The following is a 26,526-nucleotide window of genomic DNA, read 5'->3' as shown; positions in this document are numbered from 1 at the left end:
GCTGCCCTGGGGGGGGTAAAAGGACAATAAATCTGATCTTAATTAACACCTCAACAGAGCAAAAGTGACACTTTGATCAGATGAAAATAACAGTTTCTCTCCAGCTTCATTTGAGAAGGAACTCTGATTGATTGATTAATGTATTGATAAACCGGTAACAGTTGATGGTTGAAATAATATTGCAAATATAATCATTTTACTCCAAGATTCTCCTTCATCCAAATTAGATTATCTGACAGCTTCAATATTTAAAACTAAACATCTACGACTTATGGATAAGATTTAAAATTCATAAAAGAAGAAACACTTTAATTAGAGTTTAATAACTTTAATAAAAACACGTTTACAGATTTATTTCAATGACTTTGAGCTCAGAGAATATTTACAGAACTTTTAATGATAAATCAGAAGTTTAAGTAGTAAAATAATCACTAATTGGAGCCTGATATGTGATGCTGGGACTCCATCTTTATCAGTTACATTGAATTAAATGTCCTGGTTCTTTAACATCGGTATGTGATGAAATAAAGATCCGACTGCGGCGGTTTGAGACTCTTAATGATAACCATCCAGTTCAGTAACACTTTCACTGTTAAAAAGTGTGTTTTAAACCCAGAAAATACTTCCTGAACCTCTGCTAAATTTAAATTTAAAATTTTAACGTCACTTCTCAGACAGAACTTTTTACCCAGATTAATACATCAGTTCATATATCAGTATTTATTAGATGTTTCTGAGGTTATTTCCCATCATGCACCTGCCGGATCTTCTTAACAACGAAGCCGACTGATGAGCAGCTTTGAGCTGCATCTTTAAGGAGATCGTCGCCATGGTTACTGTCGGCCACAGCTTGCCCATCTTCCCGGGCCACCATCTCCTCTCCAGCACCATGCCAAAGAACTCCTCCTGGACTTAAGGAGGAAACAGGGAAGCTGAACCTGCACCCGCCTTACTTTCTGAAGACTTTAGCAGCAGCTGCACTTTCCTTTCTGAGAAAGAAGAACTGAAGTGTGAGCAGCTCCTGTCGTACAGCAACTTACAACGATATCGAACATGTGAGACCGCCTTAAATGAGTGTGACGACCACCTCACACCATCACAGGATCACAGGATCACGTCTCAACTCTCTGAGATTCTCACTGATTTCATTCTGACTTTCAAACTGTCTTTGAAATCGCTTGAGAAATCTTCTGCTTGAATGTCTAATTCCCCCCAAAAAGGTATTTCAGTGAATGTGAATGAAGCCATAAAGGTTCAGAGAGGTTGAAAGTGTCCTGGCATGCCTCACAGAGTTGTGCAACACTTTCTGGTGGTTTCCCATGAGGACTGGACTCTGTCTGCAGGGGAGGTGGAAGGCTTGATGGAGTGCATGTGATCTACAGACGCTGTACAATGATTAGAGCTGACATCACTTCCTGTTTCTCAGGCTCTTACTCCTGCAGCCAGTTAGCTTAGCTTAGCATCTCCAAAGGTTCAAAAGACAGTTTACTGACGGATGAACTAACGCTCTCCTTCTTCAGCTAAGCTAACAGCTGCAGCCTCAGGTTTACTGTACAGAAACAGGATTTGAATCTGTTGGACCGGTCTTTCAGTTCTTTGGAGCTTCACGTGACACTGAACATATTTCAGAGATCCTTCTGATATGACTGAATTACTTCCTTCCCAGAGCTGGGAGGACGGCAGAAAACCCCAGAGCCTGAAGCCTGAAGCTATAGCCGATAGCTTTGATATTTTCCCAAAATGTTCCTTTTAAAAGTAGAAGAAAAATCGTAGAATTGTGGCGCTGATGACGTCCTCGGGAGCTAATCTTGTGTTTCGTGTGTCTGAAATCAGATTTTCCTGGACTAAGTCTTCCACTGACAATCTTTGTCTCACCTCAAGCAGCATATTTGCCCCCCACCCCCCGCTCTGTGGCCTTTGTCTTTCCACGTCCTGTCCCTGTTTATTAGCAGCTGGCTCCTGTGGAGGCTGAGCAGAGCAGATATGCTGCTCGCAGTTATGCAACAGCCCTCATGGAGCAGGGATCTGATCCTGGTTCAGAGGGAGGGGAGCAACAATGTGATCAGATAACAGATATCAGTTGCATCTCCTCGGGGCATAGACATACATAACGACCCCTGCATGTGATGAATGGACACGATAACAGACTCTGTCTCACACTGAGATGTTTTATTTCTGCTGCTCAATGTTTTTGTGTCAGTTTAGCATCACAAAATCACGAAGGAAGTCCCTGAAAGTCACGGCTTGGAGACATGGACTGAATGTAAAGATGCTGCTGAGGTGTAAAGAGTCTTTCTGCTTTTGAGTGAGAAACTGGGTGCCCTTTGGTTAGATTATAAGCATCAATGTTTTCAGACTGAAATAGTCTCCGTATGGCTCTAAAAAACAAGCTGAGGTAAGAAACACCGAAATATTAGCATAAAAAAGTAGCTTTCGGGCATCAAATTAGCACAAAATCACAGGCTTTGTCCACATGTTCACATCAGGAAACATACAGGAAACATACGTCACATGACCTCTGACGAGGAAGACATCGGTTCATTATATATTATCATATCATTATATGCAGATTTGAAACGATACGATTCAGGCGACACATTTTCATACATTTTTCACTTGATTCAGTCTCATAAAGCTCTTAAGTTGTTTTTAACGTAGACATTTATTTTACATTCTTATCTAAACTTTTCTGTAAATGTGGCATTGAGTAGCTTTATTTAAACTTTCCTGAGGGTTAGGGTTAGATTCACATGCAGTAAAAGCTCAGTAAAGCTTGCTGGGTCACCAGGGATGCTGCCGCTATGGTAGATGGAGGGAGGGGCACTGGCCAGTCTTTCGGGACTGTGTGGCTGGATGACTGTGTCTTTGTATCTCTCTATCTAGATATTTATATCTATATTGTGTCTGTAATATCTGACCCAAAGGGAGCATAAACAAGTTAAACAGAAGAGGTCCAAGAATTGACCCCTGGGGGACTCCACAACTCATGGCCACTCGCTCAGATTCATAGCTGCCAATTGTAACAAAATAACTCCGGCCATCTAAATAGGACCTGAACCAGTTAAGGACCGCTCCAGAAAGTCCAGCCCAGTTTTCCAGGCTGTTTAACAGAATTCTTTGATCTACAGAATCAAACAGAGCTGAGATCCAACAGAACCAGGACTGAAACAGAACCAGAATCAGCATTCAACCTGATGTCGTTTCACACTTTGACCACAGCTGTGCATGGTTGTCTACTGTCGGGCCTGGGTTTGGGCTTCCTGTTGTCTGGCTGGCCTGTCCTCCTCCTCCTCCTCCTCCTCCTCCTCCTCCTCCTCCTCCTCCTCCTCCTCCTCCTCCTCCTCCTCCTCCTCCTCCTCCTCCTCCTCCTCCTCCTCCTCCTCCTCCTTCCTCCTTCTCTCCTTCCTCCTCTTCCTTCCTCCTCCTTCCTCCTCCTCCTCCTCAGGAGGCCCACGGCTGGGTGGAGGTGTGGTCCTCGGGCATGTGGGGAGTTCCTGGTCCTGTACTCCACTCATGTTGGGTGGCCGGTGCTTGGGGGGGCCTGGCCCATCACCCCTGGTTCCCTGGCTCCTTTACTCCATGTGGGGGCTCTACCCAAGGCCTTGCTCTGCTGTCCTCTGGGCTGGAGCATGGTTTTCCTTTGTTGAATACTGTAAATAGATGGTGCCCTTCTGCTCAGGTGTAAATCAACACCTGAACGGGATCTTTCCACGGAGGACGAAAGCTTTCCTTCTTTTTTCAACACACTTGTAAAGCGATGTCTGTGTGGCGTAAACGAGCTCAAACTGAGTTTAAGGATTTAAAAATCTGTTCTCATCTCAAATGAACAAAGGACTAAATACTCTTTGTGCACATATCCCCAGACAAAGCTATAGATTGTTGAATAAAAACTGATATTTCCCCCTGAAAAGCTATAAAAACACAAACACAAAGGTGACTGTGGAGGTTTTAACCTTCAAAAAGTCATCAGACCAGGACTGAACATTAAGATCTAATGATTTACAAGCTTTGTTTCCCTCATCGTGAACATGCACACACACATGCACACACACATGCACACACACACACGGCTGTGATGTAATTACGCTGCTGCTGAAAGACAGAAAGACAAAAGAAGATCACGAGAAACAGGAAGTAGTTTAACTTTGAAGAAGCCGAAGGTCAGAGTGAGACCTGGAGCCAGCAGGGGCCCTTATTTTTAACTTGCTATGTGGCCCTCCAGAGGAGACCTGGGCAGGTGTTTGTCACAGCTGTGACATCACTGATTATCCTGACGTCAGAAAGTGGATTAATGAGCTCTTTTTTATACCTGATTGTCTCTTTGTGTCCAAAGATGAGAAACCAGAATGATTAGAAACACAGAAGAAGTCAAGCTGCTGAGGAGGTTTTACCTCTGAACACCAGAAACTAACATAACTCAGGAGGATGCAGATCCTCCACAGCTTCCAGGGGTCGTGTTAGTGCACGTGGGATGGGTTCACGAACTTAAATCCCAACTTTAACCCGTCAGATCGTGGCTCTTCTGCACGATTGCCTTATTTCCGGCTGTTCCCAAACGCAGCACGCGGTGACGCCTTCTCCTATTAGTTCGGGTAGAAGCTGCTCGCGCGCAGACACGCGGACCGCAGTGTGAGCGTGTCAGGCAGAGCGTCTGCAGTCAGCTGTTGGATCCCAGGTTGGTTGGAGCTCCGCTTTTTCTCCCCGAAGGTCCGACTCGGTGTCCGCCGCTTGGGGCGCGTTCAGCCCGGGTTCCTGTGACAGTCTGAGCCGCTGATCCGCCGCGATGTCTCCGAAGCGTAAGTCCACAAACTGCGGCTGGTTTTAGGGCAGAAACACTCATTTCACACAAACTTTAAAGTTTTAAAGAGTTAAAATGCAGAAAGCCGCAGGAGTCACGTGCAGATTTACAGCATGAAATGAGTTTTTATTGGAATGAAGCTGATCATTATTATTGGGATTATTTGGCTGGAAATGTTCCAGAATAGAAAGTGAAATTAATCCTGCGAACTTTCCCGTTTGAGCAGCTGAATCCAGAAAGCTGAGAATGAGAACAAGCCTGGTGTTTAAGTCCGTGTTTGGTGTGCCTCTGCTGCAGGTCTGGATCAGAACCAGGTGTCAATCTGTTCTAATCCGACTCTGACAAACTCATTTGGTTCTGACTGAAGCTTCCAGCTGAACTCTGGTAGTTTAGTCTCTGAATGACAGTGAGGCAGCAGGAAATGTCACTGGTTAACCAGCTTCGGGTGGAATATTGAGTCAGATACGAGGAGCAGGTGAAGATCAGACGTTTTTATTGTCGCTTCCCGCTCACAGCTGCAGAATTTCCCCTTCAGGTGTGTCTGTTCTGAGGGACTTTCTGTCTTCTTCAGGTTCTGTTTCCAGCTGATGAACCCGTGTTTTTAAAAACATTTAATCCCGTTTTTGTCACTGATTTTTGATCAATTTGAATCAAACATTCTCTCTTTGGTGAGCGAACGCGACTCAAAGTGACACCAAACAAGCAACAAACCGTTGAAATAAACTAGAAATCAGTTTATTTAGAGAAAGAATTTGAGTTGAAACAAAAACAAAAACTTTCTGACGACAGAATCTGACACGACACGGTCTGCAGTTTGAAACCTGTTTCACCTCCAGAATGGTCCTCAGTCAGGAGTCAGTGAACGCAGCACTGTCAGTGCGTCAGTTGTCTGTGCTGCGTTCACTGACACGAGTCAGTGCTGCGTTCAGTGACACGAGTCAGTGCTGCGTTCAGTGACCCGAGTCAGTGCTGCGTTCACTGACCCGTTCACTGACTCTGGTCAGTGCTGCGTTCACTGACCCGTTCACTGACTCTGGTCAGTGCTGCGTTCACTGACTCTGGTCAGTGCTGCGTTCAGTGACCCGAGTCAGTGCTGCGTTCAGTGACCCGAGTCAGTGCTGCGTTCACTGACTCTGGTCAGTGCTGCGTTCAGTGACCCGAGTCAGTGCTGCGTTCAGGGACCCGGGTCAGTGCTGCGTTCAGTGACCCAGGTCAGTGCTGCGTTCACTGACTCTGGTCAGTGCTGCGTTCAGTGACACGGGTCAGTGCTGCGTTCACTGACTCTGGTCAGTGCTGCGTTCAGTGACACGGGTCAGTGCTGCGTTCACTGACCCGAGTCAATGCTGCGTTCACTGACTCTGGTCAGTGCTGCGTTCAGTGACACGGGTCAGTGCTGCGTTCACTGACTCTGGTCAGATGCTGCGTTCACTGACCCGACCTCTTTTCTGCACGTAGATATTTCCCATTCCCTCAGACTCACAGCATGTTCTTATTTTATGATTCTTGGGTCGGACCCCGTCTTTACTAACCAACAAACAGAGCCGGGGGGGGGGGGGACCTGATGCTGCGTTCAGTGACACATCCTCTCACATTTCAGATGTTTTTTCTTCCATTGAAGCAGCAAACAAAGTGTGAAGTCCAGTCTTTCTTTACTGGTCCATCACGCTCCTTCCTTCCCTTTTATTCCTCCTCCACAGTGTTTCCTGCTCCTTCCCCCCCCCCTTTCAGCTCTCTCTGCAGGCAGGGAGCGCGACTGAAGCTCTGCTGGATGTGGCAGCAGAGGAGCGTGAATGAGGCAGTGTTCGATGCCCCCCCCTCCCCCGCTGACAGTTTCATTTCAACTTCCTGTCTGAGGACAGAAGAACAAACAAATGTCAGAACTTGTGTTTCTGTCCCATCAGGACCTGCTTTGCCCTTTGACCTCTGTCAGTCGGTGCTGATTCTGTCCGAGTCCCAGCCAGCAGTTTGATGGTTGACCCATCCCGTTATTTATTGATCGTCGGCGGTAATAAAAGAGTCCTGATGGAAAACAACAGTTTTCTGGCCTTTTGTTACAGAACCAAACCACAGACTTTTAAACCCTTTCATTCAAAAAGAGCTCAGAGAAGAAAACTGCAGCTTCAGCTCAGCCAGAAACTGTAATATTTAAGCATTAAATCTGTGATAAAGTCCAAGCAGAACGTGTGCAGGTCCAGAGTCGGCGTGTTCTCTGATGAGCCTTCAGAGACTGAATGAAAAAGGTGCCTTCAGGTGCCTTCAGATGCCTTCAGGTGCCTTCAGGTGCCTTCAGGTGCCTTCAGGTGCCTTCAGGGTGCCTTCAGATGCCTTCAGGTGCCTTCAGGTGCCTTCAGATGCCTTCACGGTGCCTTCAGGGTGCCTTCAGATGCCTTCAGGTGCCTTCAGGGTGCTGCTTTGATATGACATGCAAAGTTAATCCGGTTCAGCTGGCGGCTGATAAAGGCAGAGAACAGCATCTAACCGAGTTCAGCTGCTGCTGCTGCTGTTGGACGCGCTCAGGACTGGAAACAGGTTTAACAGCTTTAGATTTACAGATACAGCAGCTGATGCAGGTTCCGGTGCCTCAGGTGTCAGTGACATTCAGATCATGCCCTTTCCATGCTGTTTAAGCTGTGTCGCCATCGTAAAACCAACGGCTGATCGGGTCGATCCTTCAGAGTTTGATCACGTGATCCTTGAAGTTTGAACAACTTCCTCCTTCGAACTGGAGCTGCAGGAACTCGAGTGGCTGGAAATGTTTCTTCATGTCAACCTCAGAGCTGCTGAGGAACCAGAGCTGCCGAGGAACCTCGGAGCTGCCGAGGAACCTCGGAGCTGCCGAGGAACCAGAGCTGCCGAGGAACCTCGGAGCTGCCGAGGAACCTCGGAGCTGCTGATGAACCTCGGAGCTGATGAGGAACCTCGGAGCTGCCGAGGAACCTCGGAGCTGATGAGGAACCTCAGAGCTGCTGAGGAACCTCAGAGCTGCCGAGGAACCTCGGAGCTGATGAGGAACCTCAGAGCTGCTGAGGAACCTCAGAGCTGCCGAGGAACCTCGGAGCTGATGAGGAACCTCAGAGCTGCCGAGGAACCTCAGAGCTGCTGAGGAACCAGAGCTGCCGAGGAACCTCGGAGCTGCCGAGGAACCTCGGAGCTGCTGATGAACCTCGGAGCTGATGAGGAACCTCGGAGCTGCCGAGGAACCTCGGAGCTGATGAGGAACCTCAGAGCTGCTGAGGAACCTCAGAGCTGCCGAGGAACCTCGGAGCTGATGAGGAACCTCAGAGCTGCCGAGGAACCTCGGAGCTGATGAGGAACCTCAGAGCTGCCGAGGAACCTCGGAGCTGCTGAGGAACCTCGGAGCTGATGAGGAACCTCAGAGCTGCCGAGGAACCCCGGAGCTGCCGAGGAACCTCGGAGCTGATGAGGAACCTCGGAGCTGATGAGGAACCTCGGAGCTGCCGAGGAACCTCGGAGCTGATGAGGAACCTCGGAGCTGCCGAGGAACCTCGGAGCTGATGAGGAACCAGCAGCCTTTTAAAAACAGGCTGAACACTTTTTAAACCTGCTTTAGTTTTTACGTTGGAGCGTTTGGCTTTGAAAGGCGAATGAAACAAATGAAACCGGGTTCGTCCTGAACGGCCTCGGCGTGCTCTGCTGGAAAGGTGCCGCCATGCTTCTGAAGCAGCTCAAAGAGTCTGAAGACTTGGTGGAGTTTGGGTGTGAAATCCTCTCTAATCTTCCATGTTTTTGCACAAGTTTCAGGGTCCTGTGAAAGAACAACAGTCTGAGTCTGTTGGATCCAGCTGTTTCTGCACCAGAGGCAGGTCTTTGGCAGCCGTGTTGCACAGCTGGATGAACGCTGCGGAGCTGCCTCCGAACCCAAACCGTGTCCGCTCTGATGTGAGCTCACAGTTACCCACAATGCATCTGTGTGAAAACTGCAGACTCAGCTTGGTCTGTGGAGAAAAGCAGCTGTTCACAAAGTGAAGAGATTTCTGCTACATAACAGGCTGAAAACCTGCCAGAGATCAGAGCTGAAGCCGAACTCTGTGACTTCCTGCTGCTGCACATGAAGGCAGAAGATTGAATAAAAGCAGCCAGAGAAGCTTCCGTGAGCAGAGAAATGATTTCAGCTGATCCTCTTCATGCTGACTCTGTGGGAAACGTTGGGCTCAGAGACAGAAAAGAGTTTTACATGAAACTGGCCACTTATCATTCCAGCCGTCCGGCAGCAGAGGCCCAGTAAAATTCCACGTCTGCTCCCAGACTGACAGGAACTGTCTGTAAACACAACACGGGTCATGTGTTCACCGTCTGGCCTTCAGCACAGCAGCACACGCGTGTTCTGCGGTCCACACGCCTTTAAAGCAGCACACGCGTGTTCTACGGTCCACACGCCTTTAAAGCAGCACACGCGTGTTCTACGGTCCACACGCCTTTAAAGCGGCACACGCGTGTTCTACGGTCCACACGCCTTTAAAGCAGCACACGCGTGTTCTACGGTCCACACGCCTTTAAAGCGGCACACGCGTGTTCTGCGGTCCACACGCCTTTAAAGCGGCACACGCGTGTTCTACGGTCCACACGCCTTTAAAGCAGCACACGCGTGTTCTACGGTCCACACGCCTTTAAAGCAGCACACGCGTGTTCTACGGTCCACACGCCTTTAAAGCAGCACACGCGTGTTCTACGGTCCACACGCCTTTAAAGCGGCACACGCGTGTTCTAAGGTCCACACGCCTTTAAAGCAGCACACGCGTGTTCTACGGTCCACACGCCTTTAAAGCAGCACACGCGTGTTCTACGGTCCACACGCCTTTAAAGCGGCACACGCGTGTTCTGCGGTCCACACGCCTTTAAAGCAGCACACGCGTGTTCTACGGTCCACACGCCTTTAAAGCAGCACACGCGTGTTCTACGGTCCACACGCCTTTAAAGCGGCACACGCGTGTTCTACGGTCCACACGCCTTTAAAGCGGCACACGCGTGTTCTACGGTCCACACGCCTTTAAAGCGGCACACGCGTGTTCTACGGTCCACACGCCTTTAAAGCAGCACACGCGTGTTCTACGGTCCACACGCCTTTAAAGCGGCACACGCGTGTTCTACGGTCCACACGCCTTTAAAGCAGCACACGCGTGTTCTACGGTCCACACGCCTTTAAAGCAGCACACGCGTGTTCTACGGTCCACACGCCTTTAAAGCGGCACACGCGTGTTCTACGGTCCACACGCCTTTAAAGCAGCACACGCGTGTTCTACGGTCCACACGCCTTTAAAGCAGCACACGCGTGTTCTACGGTCCACACGCCTTTAATGCAGCACACGCGTGTTCTACGGTCCACACGCCTTTAAAGCGGCACACGCGTGTTCTACGGTCCACACGCCTTTAAAGCAGCACACGCGTGTTCTACGGTCCACACGCCTTTAAAGCAGCACACGCGTGTTCTACGGTCCACACGCCTTTAATGCAGCACACGCGTGTTCTACGGTCCACACGCCTTTAAAGCGGCACACGCGTGTTCTACGGTCCACACGCCTTTAATGCAGCACACGCGTGTTCTGCGGTCCACACGCCTTAAAAGCGGCACACGCGTGTTCTACGGTCCACACGCCTTTAATGCAGCACACGCGTGTTCTACGGTCCACACGCCTTTAAAGCGGCACACGCGTGTTCTACGGTCCACACGCCTTTAAAGCGGCACACGCGTGTTCTACGGTCCACACGCCTTTAAAGCAGCACACGCGTGTTCTACGGTCCACACGCCTTTAAAGCGGCACACGCGTGTTCTACGGTCCACACGCCTTTAAAGCGGCACACGCGTGTTCTACGGTCCACACGCCTTTAAAGCAGCACACGCGTGTTCTACGGTCCACACGCCTTTAAAGCAGCACACGCGTGTTCTACGGTCCACACGCCTTTAATGCAGCACACGCGTGTTCTACGGTCCACACGCCTTAAAAGCGGCACACGCGTGTTCTACGGTCCACACGCCTTTAATGCAGCACACGCGTGTTCTACGGTCCACACGCCTTAAAAGCGGCACACGCGTGTTCTACGGTCCACACGCCTTAAAAGCGGCACACGCGTGTTCTACGGTCCACACGCCTTTAATGCAGCACACGCGTGTTCTACGGTCCACACGCCTTAAAAGCGGCACACGCGTGTTCTACGGTCCACACGCCTTTACTGCACCTGGTGCTGAAAGTGACGACTGGATGCTATCAGGGCTGAACTTTAAAAAGTTGAATTAATCGATAAAGTTGGTTCTTTATACTGGGTCCAGTATAATCAAACTGGTGACCCCCCCGGGCTCATTCAGACGTTCAGTTGCCTGCAGATAAATGGAAAGCAGAGCAGATGTGACTGCATCCGTCACCTGTTTTTCTTTTTGTTCTCACTGCTTTGATTCAGAGTTTGAGTTTAAAACCATTTCGCTGCATTAAAGGATCCTAAAGAACTCAGACGGAGTTCCAGAGTTCCCTGCTGCTGTTGGCTTTGCACTGGGAGAAAGTCTCTCCTCAGACCTGCTGCAGGTTTATCAGGTTCGTCTGTTTTCAGTAAACAGCACAGATTCATGTAAATGTCTGACTCAGCAGGACGAGCAGGAAGACACCTGAGAGGCTCTTATTACCACAACAAAGTGATGACAAAGTCTGTTTTTAGCTGTTTCTGTGGCCTCGGTGTCGTTATTTCTACTGTTTTTTTTAAAGAAAGAGCAAATTATAACCGATAGTCTTCAGCTCAAACAGCTGATCAGACAAAATCATCAGTTTGAGTTCAGTAAAAACTGTTAAAGAAGACCTGAGGTCACCTTTCGGTTAAAACACCTCAGAGACAGAACATCAGCTCTTATTGGTCATGTCTGTTCATAGCAGCTGGTTTCTGCTTCCATGCAGACGCTAATTTGAACATGAATCCGTCTCCGTAGCCCTTTAAGCAGGTTATTTAACCATATGACTGCTGATGAGCAAAGTTAAAGACAGCAGAGGTCCAGTTCTGCCCTCTGGGGCGTCAGTGAATGCAGCATGAAGTGGAGCTGAGGGTGAAAGCTCTTTTCTGAGCTGGACTGTGAGGTTTTATTTGAATCATAAAGCAGAAAATAACCGGCACAGTGCAGATGTTTTCAGCTGCAGGATCTGAGCTGATGACGGCTTCTTCCTGTTTCCAGTCCATTCTTTAATTTGAAGTCATCGCTGTACATTTCCACAGATTGTAGCGTAAGGATCCCGTCATGGATTCAAGTTAAAGAAGGAAAGGCTGTTCTTATGGAATTATTCCTGTTGTTGTGAATGTTCTGACTGTTTCCTCCAGCAGACATACATCAGCTGATTATCTTCACAGCCATTAGTCATGAAACAGACGCACTCTGAAGGCCAAGGCCGAGGCTTTGCCTCCGTCTGATTGGATATCAGCTCCTCTCCCTGGTTTCCTGTTTGCTTTTTGTGAGGATGAAAGGTTGTGACTTCATCACCTTCACATGATGCTTCAGAGTCATGTTGAACACGAGCGTGAGAGTGCACGCACACGTGCACACGTGCACGCACACGTGCACACGTGCACACTGCTGTGTTTGGGGCTTCTGATGGATGAGGGCGAATGTTTTCATTGGATGCGTCTCATTTGTTCTGGTTTGTCTAAAAGAAACAAAAACTCACGGAGATTCTTCAGCTGCTACACTTTTGGTGTGGATTTAGTCCTCAGTCCTCCTCGCTGTAAGAAAATCACCGACTCGGTGCATGAATGTGAGTTTATTGTGTGTTTGGCTTCCCTCTCTGTGGAATGTTAAGCATCACATGTAAAGTGACACTGTGATGCATTTGGCCCACAGTCCTGAGTCCAATGAATCATGAGAGTTTTGTTCCTCAGTCAGATGATGAAAGCATCAGTAAACTCTTTATTTTTATCACATTTTTTAAACTATCCACATAAAGAGCAGCTGAATGAACCTCAACCAGCTGCCACTGGATTATTTTCACTGAAAGATCTGACCAGTTTTTACAGTTACAGGGAGACGTTTTCTGTCAGATTCGTGACTTAGAGTTAATCAGAGTTAATGATCCTCACAGAAAGCAAGACTCTACAGAAGGAGGTGATTTGTTGATTAAAGTGTGTCTGCTGCAGCTTTTTGGTCAAATCAGCAGTTAATAACCAACCTTTAGATGTTAAACCAGTTCTTCTAAGGCTGAAACATTAGGTCCAAACCAGCTTTCAGCCTCTTTCTTGAAAGCTCAGGTCAGACTGCAGGATCCAAACAGCACAGAGTTACTGTGGATGCTCAGGATACCAGTAAACTTCTTCATATTAAGGGATTTAAACTTTGCAGTTAATTACTGTTTAATTGCTTAATAATTTGTTTAGTAAGCTGTTAAAAGACCTTTCCAAATAGCTCTTACTTTTTTACCCACAACTTGGTCAGAAGCAGCTGCAGATGTGCAGCTGCTGATGTGCAGCTGCTGATGTGCTGATGTTGATGTGCAGCTGCTGATGTGCAGCTGCTGATGTGCAGCTGCTGATGTGCAGCTGCTGATGTGCAGATGTGCAGCTGCTGATGTGCAGATGTGCAGCTGCTGATGTGCTGATGTGCAGCTGCTGATGTGCAGCTGTTGATGTGCAGCTGCTGATGTGCAGCTGCTGATGTGCAGATGTGCAGCTGTTGATGTGCAGATGTGCAGCTGTGCAGCTGCTGATGTGCTGATGTGCAGCTGCTGATGTGCAGCTGCTGATGTGCAGCTGTTGATTAGCAGTAGATCTGACATCAGCTCCGTCACACAGAGACTAAATTGCCCCGTTATCCTCCTGCTTCTACTCTGGGTGTCTTATGCTGGAGGGGAGGGGGGCCCTTTGTTGTGTGGGTGCCCAGGGGCCCCTCATCATCCCGCCAGCCTGGCCCCCGGACCACACCCGGCGGTGAGCGGCATGAGACCCAGGAGTCCTCGCCTTCTGTCCGTCACACTATCGCTGTCCTTTCCGCTCCATTGTTTGTGTCCAGAAGCTTCCGCGATGCCCTGCGACCCTCTTGAAGAAAACAGGCTGTGTGTGAGCGCCGCCGAGGCTGCTGGGTATTTATGGAAGCAACACCTCTGAATCACTTCCACTTTACCCTGCACCAGTGTGTGTGTGTGTGTCTATTTCTGGCAGCAGCAGCAGCGTGTCCTGAGCTGGTGAGACTGGAAACCAACAACATGAACAACATCCGCTCCCAGTCCAGCTCCACAGACGTGTTCCCCCCACTTCAGAGGAATCACACCGACTTTCATTCATTTCCTGAACATGAGCCCTGACTTTAACCCATTTTAATCTAACTGTAGCCAAACTTTAAGCCGTTATTAGCCTACTTTTATCTCACTTCAACAAACTTCAACCTAAATTCAGCTGACTTTTACCAAACGTTTTTAACCCATCATTAACTTAAGTTAAATTTAAGCCAACTTTATCCTAATTTGAACCAATTTGAACCAACTTTAACCGGTTATTAACCTACTTTTATCTCACTTCAACAAACTTCAACCTAAATTCAGCTGACTTTTACCAAACGTTTTTAACCCATCATTAACTTAAGTTAAATTTAAACCAACTTTATCCTAATTTGAACCAACTTGAACCTTTAACCATGAGCCCATTCTGAGCCGTAGAACTGAATCAGGCTCTTGATTCAAACTTGATTCACCCCCCATTCGTCTGAAGTCAGATTATGAAACATTTTTTTTACTTCCGCTCCTCAAAACAACCTTTTTTTAGTCTTTAAATGTGACGAGCAGAGACTTTGTGTTGGAAATATCTCGTGTGGTGTCTCTGGAAATTAGCTGGAAAATCAGTTTGAGCAGAAGAATCAGAAGAAACAGATCTTAAAAACTTTATTGCAGCAGAAGAGAAGACCCAGAAGTGAGCTGAAGGGGAGGGCAGGTCGTACAGGTGTGTTTGAACAATGTGGGAAAGAATCCAAGTTCCTGAATCGTCCTCCATGAAGCCTCTCAGAGCGTTGAAGTCTTATCTGTGTTTGCACGTTAATGCGGTTATGATGGTGGGTCGGGTTCACAAACTGTTTGAACAGGTTCACCTGGAGACGGATTTAATCATTAAAATGCTTCCCGTGAATCATTAAAGCGGCAAACAGCCTGCGTCACAGCGCTGATCTGTTAAAAGGTCTCAGTAAAAGTCTGTTAATGTTTGAAGACTTTATGAGTCTTTGTCCTGCTGTGGGAACATGTGACAGCAGCAGGTTAACACCTGGGTGGGACCCGCTGGCCCCAAACTCTGCGGCTCAGAATGATGTTAATATGGTTCCCTCCTGGTTCATTTGGATTTCACCTTCAGCCAGCCAATCAGGGAGGTCGATTTTATGTGTTCAAGTTGGGTCAGAGTCCAACTGTGGAGTTAAAATGTCTTTAAAATGTCCCAAAGGAGCTTCAGGGGCCCCGGACATGTGCCCAGGCTTCACCATTCCCACGTAGCTCGTTGCTTAGCAGTGAGTTTGCATCACACTTTTTCAGTTGAATAACTTTCCAGCAAGAAATCTTTACCGTAAAGACTTCTAAATCCAGGCCCTGGAGCCCGGGGCCCGTCCAGTTATCCCTGCTTTGGTGATGTTCCAGTTGAGCCAGATCCTTCCCAGTCTGGTTTAACCCCCCCCCCCCTCTGCTTAAGCTGTTAGTTAAATCCGAATGTGGTCCAAGAAAACTGCAGAGGGGGCCAAACATTCTTTTCTGACAGGCTATTGTGTACAAAAAGCTATTTTAACGCATATTAAATAGATGAATACATATGTTGTTGGAATAAATCCTGAAATAAGTCGATATGAATATCATCTGTTATGTATTGTGGTAGCTGACCATTTTTATGCTGCATTTATTTCCTAAAGTGCTTCATTATCTATGCAATAAAGATTAGTGGCGTTCCACAGTTTAAACATGTTGGTATTTAACAGAGAGCTGCCAGCCAATCAGAAGCAGGCTCTCTGTCGCCATGGCGTAGAATTACCGGTTGGACTTTATCCTGCTGCTTTCACAGCGAAGCATGTTCAGGGTCAGTTTGGGTGTGTCGAAACACCTCAACCAGCTTTTCTTTGAGCCGCTGACACTCCTCTGGTGTCTCAGGTGGAATATTTACCTGCTTAAGATGAAACAGACGCTCGATAAAGACCCGTCACATGAGCTGAGGAGAAGGTTACTCTGGCTCCTCCTCCATCGGCGGTCCAGATGTTCCAGATGATGATGGAAAGTTCACGTGTGTCTGTGGTCTGAAGTGACCCGGGCAGCCTGAAGTGACCCGGGCAGCCTGAAGTGACCCGGGCAGCCTGAAGTGACCCGGGCAGCCTGAAGTGACCCAAGCAGCCTGAAGTGATCCGGGCAGCCTGAAGTGATCCGGGCAGCCTGAAGTGACCCGGGCAGCCTAAGTGACCCGGGCAGCCTAAGTGACCCGGGCAGCCTAAGTGACCCGGGCAGCCTAAAGTGACCCGGGCAGCCTAAAGTGACCCGGGCAGCCTGAAGTGACCCGGGCAGCCTGAAGTGACCCGGGCAGCCTGAAGTGACCCAAGCAGCCTAAGTGACCCGGGCAGCCTGAAGTGACCCGGGCAGCCTGAAGTGACCCGGGCAGCCTAAGTGACCCGGGCAGCCTAAGTGACCCGGGCAGCCTAAGTGACCCGGGCAGCCTAAAGTGACCCGGGCAGCCTAAAGTGACCCGGGCAGCCTGAAGTGACCCGGGCAGCCTGAAGTGACCCGGGCAGCCTGAAGTGATCCGGGCAGCCTGAAGTGACCCGGGCAGCCTAAAGTGACCCAAGCAGCCTGAAGTGACCCGGGCAGCCTGAAGTGACCCGGGCAGCCTGAAGTGACCCGGGCAGCCTGAAGTGACCCGGGCAGCCTGAAGTGACTCGGGCAGCCTGAAGTGACCCGGGCAGCCTAAAGTGACCCGGGCAGCCTGAAGTGACCCGGGCAGCCTGAAGTGACCCGGGCAGCCTGAAGTGACCCGGGCAGCCTGAGTGACCCGGGCAGCCTGAAGTGACCCGGGCAGCCTAAGTGACCCAAGCAGCCTAAGTGACCCAAGCAGCCTGAAGTGACCCAAGCAGCCTGAAGTGACCCGGGCAGCCTGAAGTGACCCGAGCAGCCTAAGTGATCCGGGCAGCCTGAAGTGACCCGGGCAGCCTAAGTGACCCGGGCAGCCTGAAGTGACCCAAGCAGCCTGAAGTGACCCAAGCAGCCTGAAGTGACCCAAGCAGCCTGAAGTGACCCGAGCAGCCTAAGTGACCCGGGCAGCCTGAAGTGACCCGAGCAGCCTAAGTGATCCGGGCAGCCTGAAGTGACCCGGGCAGCCTAAGTGACCCGGGCAGCCTGAAGTGACCCAAGCAGCCTGAAGTGACCCAAGCAGCCTGAAGTGACCCGGGCAGCCTAAGTGACCCGGGCAGCCTAAGTGACCCGGGCAGCCTGAAGTGACCCGGGCAGCCTGAAGTGACCCGGGCAGCCTGAAGTGACCCGGGCAGCCTGAAGTGACCCGGGCAGCCTAAAGTGACCCGGGCAGCCTGAAGTGACCCAAGCAGCCTGAAGTGACCCGGGCAGCCTAAGTGACCCGGGCAGCCTAAGTGACCCGGGCAGCCTGAAGTGACCCAAGCAGCCTGAAGTGACCCAAGCAGCCTGAAGTGACCCGGGCAGCCTAAGTGACCCGGGCAGCCTGAAGTGACCCGGGCAGCCTGAAGTGACCCGGGCAGCCTGAAGTGACCCGGGCAGCCTGAAGTGACCCGGGCAGCCTGAAGTGACCCAAGCAGCCTGAAGTGACCCGGGCAGCCTAAGTGACCCGGGCAGCCTGAAGTGACCCGAGCAGCCTAAGTGATCCGGGCAGCCTGAAGTGACCCGGGCAGCCTAAGTGACCCGGGCAGCCTGAAGTGACCCAAGCAGCCTGAAGTGACCCAAGCAGCCTGAAGTGACCCAAGCAGCCTGAAGTGACCCGAGCAGCCTAAGTGACCCGGGCAGCCTAAGTGATCCGGGCAGCCTGAAGTGACCCGAGCAGCCTAAGTGATCCGGGCAGCCTGAAGTGACCCGGGCAGCCTAAGTGACCCGGGCAGCCTGAAGTGACCCAAGCAGCCTGAAGTGACCCAAGCAGCCTGAAGTGACCCGGGCAGCCTAAGTGACCCGGGCAGCCTAAGTGACCCGGGCAGCCTGAAGTGACCCGGGCAGCCTGAAGTGACCCGGGCAGCCTGAAGTGACCCGGGCAGCCTGAAGTGACCCGGGCAGCCTGAAGTGACCCGGGCAGCCTGAAGTGACCCAAGCAGCCTGAAGTGACCCGGGCAGCCTAAGTGACCCGGGCAGCCTGAAGTGACCCGGGCAGCCTGAAGTGACCCGGGCAGCCTGAAGTGACCCGGGCAGCCTGAAGTGACCCGGGCAGCCTAAAGTGACCCGGGCAGCCTGAAGTGACCCGGGCAGCCTAAAGTGACCCGGGCAGCCTAAGTGACCCGGGCAGCCTAAGTGACCCGGGCAGCCTGAAGTGACCCGGGCAGCTTAAAGTGACCCGGGCAGCCTGAAGTGACCCGGGCAGCCTAAGTGACCCGGGCAGCCTAAGTGACCCGGGCAGCCGAAGTGACCCGGGCAGCCTGAAGTGACCCGGGCAGCCTGAAGTGACCCGGGCAGCCTGAAGTGACCCGGGCAGCCTGAAGTGACCCGGGCAGCCTGAAGTGACCCGGGCAGCCTAAAGTGACCCGGGCAGCCTAAAGTGACCCGGGCAGCCTAAGTGACCCGGGCAGCCTGAAGTGACCCGGGCAGCCTAAGTGACCCGGGCAGCCTAAGTGACCCGGGCAGCCTAAGTGACCCGGGCAGCCGAAGTGACCCGGGCAGCCTGAAGTGACCCGGGCAGCCTGAAGTGACCCGGGCAGCCTAAAGTGACCCGGGCAGCCTAAGTGACCCGGGCAGCCTAAGTGACCCGGGCAGCCTGAAGTGACCCGGGCAGCCTGAAGTGACCCGGGCAGCCTGAAGTGACCCGGGCAGCCTAAAGTGACCCGGGCAGCCTAAGTGACCCGGGCAGCCTAAGTGACCCGGGCAGCCTGAAGTGACCCGGGCAGCCTGAAGTGACCCGGGCAGCCTGAAGTGACCCGGGCAGCCTGAAGTGACCCGGGCAGCCTAAAGTGACCCGGGCAGCCTAAAGTGACCCGGGCAGCCTAAGTGACCCGGGCAGCCTAAGTGACCCGGGCAGCCTAAGTGACCCGGGCAGCCGAAGTGACCCGGGCAGCCTGAAGTGACCCGGGCAGCCTAAGTGACCCGGGCAGCCTGAAGTGACCCGGGCAGCCTGAAGTGATCCGGGCAGCCTGAAGTGACCCGGGCAGCCTGAAGTGACCCGGGCAGCCTGAAGTGACCCGGGCAGCCTGAAGTGACCCGGGCAGCCTGTCAGGGGGATGTGTTTCCATGGCCTCCGTCTTATCAGCGAGGGTGGGGCCTTATCAGCAGCTCGGAGACTAAGAGCAGAGCTATGAGGTCATGGAGCACCAGCAGGACAGGTGGCAGTTAGATTCAAGTAAAAGTGGAAAAAACGGGTCACAAACTGTAAATGTCTGAACACTTCCTTTGTTTTATCTTCTGTTTTACTGGGGACCCTTAAAACCCTCCCACAGTTGGAGGCTCTGCCTCGTGGTCCCGTAGATCCAAACATCGACATTCATCTCATTCATAAAGCTGTTCTCGGCCTTTCATAAAAGAACAGGCAGTTATCGTCTCGGTTTAAAAGAGTTATTCCTTTAAAGCGAGTTGGGGGAAGGCCTTTAAACACGCTGCTCCCTCTGCTTGGAGCCTGATTTATGTTGTTCTACTGATGCTTGTGTTCATTTTGTTGGGTTTCCTGCTGAAATATCTCAGCCAGGAGTTTGTCCTCCTGGTTTAACAAAGGTTTGACTGAATGAATGAATTTGAATTAGACAGTTAAAGTATTAAGAAAGAGGTTTTGGAAGATATTTCCATTCATTATCAATCAACGGCTCCTCTAAAGAGCATTTTATCCCATTGGTTCACTATAAGATCGTGTCTGACTGTAGTTCAGGTTGATGAGCAGCTTGATACTTTTATTGCTGTTTTATTGCTGTTTTATTGCTGTTTTATTGCTGTTTTATTGGTGACTTTCTTAATCTGTGATGCACTTTGATCAGCTGAAGTTGTTTTAATGTGCCACCTAAATAAATTAGAATTTGTTTCACATGCAAACCAACACCAGGGGGCGCTGAACTGAAACCTACTTCATCATTTCGTTGACTCTTCTCTCCCCCTTCCTCCCCAGGTTCCCCCCTCCCTCTGCCCCCTCCCCCAGCTCCATCATGCCCATCCTCAAGAACCTCCCTGTGCGCCTGAAAGGCGGCGGTCCGACTCTGAACAACGCCCTGTTCATACGCAGGATGAGCCTCAACATCACACCCCACCACAACCCCTTTGAAAACGACGACGACGACGGTATCCAGGGTAACGGTGGTCATGGGAACCACTGGGCCCCCGGCACCTCGATCCTGGACGGCGATGCCCCGAGGGACCGCAGCCCGTTCGAGGACGAGGAGGACGAGAATGAGGCCAACGAGGGTAAAAACGGAAGCGGAGGAGGCGGTTCGGTGAAGGGCTCCTTTAAGTTCAAGTCTCCGCTGAAGACCCTCGGCAAGCTGGGGAAGAACCTGAGGATGTCGGGGCGGAGCAAAGAGGGCGGCACGCCTTCCCCGCAGGGGTCCGTGCAGGGAACGCCGTCACCCTCGCAGAAGAAGAAGAGGGGCAGGAGGAGCTCAGAGGGGAGTCTGCTCAGGTAGGCTGAGGACTTCCTGGAGTACAGAGAGGAAGTTCCTTCTCCTCGTGCTTCATTTGGAGGTTTCAAAAGTCCCTTGGATGGAAGTTTGTTGTCCTCTGGCAAACATTTTTAAGTTTATGGACTGTTTGAGACAGTGATGATTGAGTTATAGAAGGGACATACTTTCTAAGGTGCATAATTTCTTTTTGTATTGATGAGGAGAGCTTAAGATTTAAAGAGGCAGGAGAGGGAGATTTAAAGGTTTCTGTAGTAAAAAGAGATTATCGGAGTTCCTTCTCCTCGTGCTTCATCTGGAGGTTTCAAAAGTCCCTTAGATGGAAGTTTGTTGTCCTCTGGCAAACATTTTTAACTGTTTGAGACCGTGATGATTGAGTTATAGACTATAATACTTATTATATACTATATACTATACTATATCATTATATATATACTTATTATCAGTGGTGATGAGTAGAGCTTAAGATTTAAAGGTTTCTGGAGTAAAAAGAGATGATCGGAGTTTGTTGAGGTGTGACGAAGCTTCATGGATCATAGATTCTGTTGGGATGGGATCAAAGAGGGAAAGTTATTCAAAGAACTTGTTGGGATATTGATTGATTGATTGACTGAAGGGAGTTTGTTGCTATGTCAGCTGATGTCGATTCTTTTTAGAAACTCCTTTAGTTTGCTTCGGATAAAAAGATCTTCTTTGGGTAACATCTAGAGATTTGGGTCAAGAGGCAGCAGGTGAAGCTGGTTCCTTAAAGTAAAGATGGGAAGATGATTGAGGCTCTTTGCTGGGATGAAGAAAGGATGAGCAGGTTCAGGTTAGACTGTTTAGTTTAAGGTTCAGTCTGCGGTTTGTCTCCCAGGTTCGCAGGGAAATACCGCGACACCCTCGGCTCCCGTAAGGAGTCCTTCACCAACGGCGAGCTGAACTGCGGGGACAGCGAGTGCGACACCGTCAGCCGCCGCCTGTCTTTCATGAAGATGGTGGGTCTGGGGAAGCTGAAGAAGGAGCCGGTGGCCGACCGCTCGTCCCAGGGTCCCGAGGACCAGCCGGTGCAGGAGGAGGTGGAGGAGGTCAAACCCAGAGAGCCACTGTCAGGTAAAACGAGCTGAAGTCCTTGGTCCGTGTGTCCCATAAGGTTCTGGGATGTTGTTTCATCGAGCAGAAGCCACAGAAGTGATTCTGAGCTTGGACAGAACACGGCTCAGTGCAGGAGCTGTTTACATCTACTCTGGGAGGGAAGCCTCTCAGGTGCTTTCTGTGAAAGCTTGTTTTCATACCGCGCTGCTGATCTTATCGGCCTCTGTGGGCCGACAATGAGCCGTAACCGAAGGTGACGGGCCTACATTCAGACTCTGGAATCCTTCAGCAGTTTCCACTCAGTCGCTGGAATCTGATTGGGAAGTGTGTGTTCTTGTTTGTGTTTCCTCATTAGGACCTTTTCTGGCAGAGTCACTGACCTTGTCGGGCCCAGTGGTTCTTATCTGTATCAAAGTCCCGTTTTAAGGAGGCGGAGCAGCGTTCCTGGGTAGGGTAACGGTTAAAGTTTGACTGTCCGGAGTGAATGGAAGTCAGTGCTATGTCCAAACAGGCTTAGCCAAGCTCGTGTGTGTGTGTGTGATATCATGAATATGTGGAAACTTTCTAAGGGCGTCTATTGTTTATCACACCCTGTTTACTCTGCCCTTTTATAATGAATGATTGGTGTGTGTGTGAGTTCCTCCACACCCATGTTTACGTGTTCACACAGTTATTCTGATGCATTATTACTCAGGCTGTTTGCCGTTCTTACTCAGTTTATAAAGAGGACTATTGGCAGAATTTAGAAGGTGTCAGCCAACATTTACCTCTTTAACTTAATAAAACTCTGAACTCTCCTCGAGATTCACTTCCAAACTAAACTCTGACTCCATCAAATGTCTCAGCGGCTGAACAGAACTCTGGGCTCTGATTGGCTGGAAGGGATTGATTCATATTTAATTAGGATCGATTGTTTCATGTTTAAAAGTCTTTCTGTCAGAAAGCTGAGCGGGGGGGCAGTTTCAGAGCTCACTGGAGGCTTCTGTGAGAGCCGTCCGGCGGCGTTTATACCTGTGCAACAGGTGTCCATCTGCAGTGAGATCCTGCAGGATGCTAAAAATAACTGTGACAGCTGTCCTCAGGTCAGTGATAGAAATCTGAGGCGATTCTTTTTGAACTGATGTGATTTAAAGCCTGCTCTGATGAACTCTGACACACTTTGTGATGGTTTTATAAATACATTTGATCTGATTTCTGGATGCAGTTACCTGTAATTATACAGCACATGTAAAAAAAAAGTGCTTCACAGAATAATAACACAACAACCAATAATTACTCCGTCATAAAAACAGTAAAAAATCTGAGATAAAGCGGCTCTGAAACCATACAGCGAGTATCAGCTGGTTTATGTGCATTTATGAGGTCAAGTCAGTCGGTTGGAGCCTTGAAGGCAAAGTTTAAAATCAGGTGTAATTCGCTCCCAGCAGCAGCTTTCTGAACTAGCTGCAGGTGTCGGATGGATGACTGATCTGAGAACACATGCAAAGGATTAGAGCAATCGAGCCGAGAAGTTATGAAGCCCGGATCATCCTCTTTAAAGACTCAAACTATCCCTCTGAACTGGAAGAAACGGCTCCAGATGTAACTGTGCTGGTACATGAACAGCAGAGATCCTGCCCTGAATCCAGTCTGTTTGCCTGTGAGGTGCAGAGAAAGTTCAGTGTTCAGGTGAGGGTTTGTTTTCAGATGCTGCTCAAACCACCGTATCAGCAGATCAGGTCACTGCTGAGCGGCTGTACCTGCCGATGATGCAGGTACAAACAGCTCTGACGCCTTTATCCTGTTTAGCAGTGAAACAGGCCCTGAATCAGAGTCTGTGCCGTTCTCAGGGCTGAAGAAGACGTTTTAAAGAGATAATTCACAGCTGAATCTATTCAAGCTCCATTAAAAACTGCTCAGAGGTTTGTGTTGCTTCAGCGCTGCAGCCAGACATTCAACCTGAATGTGGGAGAAACAACCTCTCTGCAGGTGAAACATGTTGGTGGGAAGCAAACTGAATCTATTCAAGCTCCAGTAAAAACTGCTCAGAGGTTTGTGTTGCTTCAGCGCTGCAGCCAGACATTCAACCTGAATGTGGGAGAAACAACCTTTCTGCAGGTGAAACATGTTGGTGGGAAGCAAACTGAATCTATTCAAGCTCCAGTAAAAACTGCTCAGAGGTTTGTGTTGCTTCAGCGCTGCAGCCAGACATTCAACCTGAATGTGGGAGAAACAACCTTTCTGCAGGTGAAACATGTTGGTGGGAAGCAAACTGAATCTATTCAAGCTCCAGTAAAAACTGCTCAGAGGTTTGTGTTGCTTCAGCGCTGCAGCCAGACATTCAACCTGAATGTGGGAGAAACAACCTTTCTGCAGGTGAAACATGTTGGTGGGAAGCAAACTGAATCTATTCAAGCTCCAGTAAAAACTGCTCAGAGGTTTGTGTTGCTTCAGCGCTGCAGCCAGACATTCAACCTGAATGTGGGAGAAACAACCTTTCTGCAGGTGAAACATGTTGGTGGGAAGCAAACTGAATCTATTCAAGCTCCAGTAAAAACTGCTCAGAGGTTTGTGTTGCTTCAGCGCTGCAGCCAGACATTCAACCTGAATGTGGGAGAAACAACCTTTCTGCAGGTGAAACATGTTGGTGGGAAGCATCGCAGCAAACCTGAACAAACGGATACCTGGTGTACCTAAAATGCAAAGGAGGAACATTTGTGATGGAACAAAGAGAACCTGAAGAGCTGAGAGTGGTCAGCTGTTATTTTCAGTCAGTCCTCGCTGAGTGGAAGGATCTGATGGAGTCATTATTATCTCCTTTAATGGAGGAAACACCGGGGCATCCTGGGTGAGGGGAGGAGAAAGAAGTGTTTTTCACCATCTTCACACAGACTAAGATGAAGAATCTGACGTTCTGTTTGTGGACCATCTTATCAGGATGCTTTTCTGATCCTGATGAGCTCTTCTGACCTTTCTGAGAAAGTTAGAAGACCAAAGTGACCAAAGATGTTCAATCTTCTCTGCAACCAAGAGCTGAAAAATGGAAATAAATGAGAAAAGTTTCTGCTAAGCGTTCTGCCACAGCTGGCCTTCTCTCTAAAGACTTCCTGTGCTGAGACCAGGTGTGCCTCAGGTTGACTGTGAGTCATAACATCTCTGCTGCTGATTCTAATCATCGTGCATTCTGACGTCTTTGGTGAGCGTGCAGATCAGAGCCAATCTACCGTCTACATGCTTCACTCTGCAGCATCAAACGGCATCAGCACAACCATCTCCACAGTCCGTTCTGCACCACTGCTGTGTGAACACAAGGCCCGTTAGGTCCTGTTAGGTCCTGTTAGGTCCTGTTAGGTCATGTTAGTCCCCGTTAGGTCCTGTTGGGTCATGTTGGGTCCCGTTAGGTCCTGTTGGGTCCCGTTAGGTCCCGTTAGGTCCCGTTAGGTCCCGTTAGGTCCCGTTAGGTCCCGTTAGGTCCTGTTAGGTCCTGTTAGGTCCCGTTAGGTCCTGTTAGGTCCTGTTAGGTCCTGTTTGGTCCTGTTAGGTCCTGTTAGTCCCCGTAAATTCCTGTTAGGTCCCGTTAGGTCCCGTTAGGTCCCGTTAGGTCCCGTTAGGTCCTGTTAGGTCCCATTAGGTCCTGTTTGGTCCTGTTAGGTCCCGTTAGGTCCTGTTAGGTCCTGTTAGGTCCCATTAGGTCCTGTTAGGTCCTGTTAGGTCCCGTTAGGTCCTGTTTGGTCCTGTTGGTCCTGTTAGGTCCCGTTAGGTCCTGTTAGGTCCCGTTAGGTCCCGTTAGGTCCTGTTTGGTCCCGTTAGGTCCCGTTAGGTCCTGTTAGGTCCCGTTAGGTCCCGTTAGGTCCTGTTTGGTCCCGTTAGGTCCCGTTAGGTCCCGTTAGGTCCTGTTAGGTCCCGTTAGGTCCTGTTAGGTCCCGTTAGGTCCTGTTAGGTCCCGTTAGGTCCTGTTAGGTCCTGTTAGGTCCCATTAGGTCCTGTTAGGTCCTGTTAGGTCCCGTTAGGTCCTGTTTGGTCCTGTTGGTCCCGTTAGGTCCCGTTAGGTCCCGTTAGGTCCTGTTAGGTCCCGTTAGGTCCCGTTAGGTCCTGATCGGTCCTGATAGTCTTGTTAACCTTGTGATAATCAGCTGGGGAGATGTTATCTGTATCTCTGTGGACAAAATGTAACATTTCTGATAAAACAGAAGAATGTGGAACAACGGTTATGAAATGGGATCATGATTTACCAGCTGAACCGAATCAGCCGGTAAACAAGGTGTAAAACCAGTGATTAAAACTGTGAAACTCTTCAAGAGAATGTTTGAAATTAAGATAACCAGCAAACTGGGGAAAAATACTGCGTTCATGAGTGTGTCTGAAACATCTGGAGAGTTTCAGGGCCCAGAGGAGCTGTTATGAAATCAAACATCGGTCAGACTTTGTTTACAGACTCTGACCTGTGTGTTGCTCAGCTGTTTATCATCTCACTGAAGGAGGAACTCCTCGCTTTCCCTTCAGCTTTCGGGTCAGAACGGGAACAAACCGCCCGTGTGTGTTCAGCCTGGACGTGTTGGAGAGAGCGATGAAAGATTGGTTTAAAGTTCCAGAGAGGAATTTACCCTTGACCAGCTCCGGGTGCTGCATTAATCTCGTGTTACCTGCTCAGAGCGGCTCTGCAGGCTGCTGCCGGCGTGTTGCTGCAGGATTCAGGCTGACATAGGAAGACTCTTAAAGCTCCAAAACACTCGGATCGGGGAGATGAACACTTATTTAGGCTGTCTGTAAACTTTATTCAGTTTAATCTGAAGTAGTTTTTTACACCAACCAACAAGAGATGTAAGATGGCAGAGATGTTTAGACCCTCAAATCAGCAGAGATTCAATTAAACTTTATTTATAAAGCGCCAGATTACAACAATTATCATCTCAAGGTACTTAGA

At 49.7% G+C, this 26,526-nt stretch overlaps 1 protein-coding gene across 2 annotated transcripts in view; it reads left to right on the top strand.

Annotated features, from left to right (window-relative positions):
• The window catches only part of exoc3l2b (exocyst complex component 3-like 2b), a 52,016-nt gene that overhangs the window by 4,950 nt on the left and 20,540 nt on the right, over positions 1-26,526 (top strand). Inside the window, exons 1-3 of one of the 2 annotated variants that reach the window (XM_072391853.1) lie at positions 4,614-4,796; positions 20,045-20,551; positions 21,406-21,641. In XM_072391853.1, the coding sequence (XP_072247954.1) occupies positions 20,082-20,551; positions 21,406-21,641 (706 nt within the window). In that variant the 5' untranslated portion in view covers positions 4,614-4,796; positions 20,045-20,081. Of the gene's footprint in view, positions 1-4,613; positions 4,797-20,044; positions 20,552-21,405; positions 21,642-26,526 lie in introns of those variants that run through there. The other variant, XM_072391854.1, reaches the window with a different exon arrangement.

Source organism: Leuresthes tenuis, unplaced genomic scaffold (assembly GCF_036924035.1).
Source record: "Leuresthes tenuis unplaced genomic scaffold, fLeuTen1.0.hap1 SCAF_9, whole genome shotgun sequence".
NCBI classification, from domain to species: Eukaryota; Metazoa; Chordata; class Actinopteri; order Atheriniformes; family Atherinopsidae; genus Leuresthes; species Leuresthes tenuis.
The sequence above is the reverse complement of the archived record's forward strand: the minus strand, read 5'-3'. Positions and strand labels throughout refer to the sequence as shown.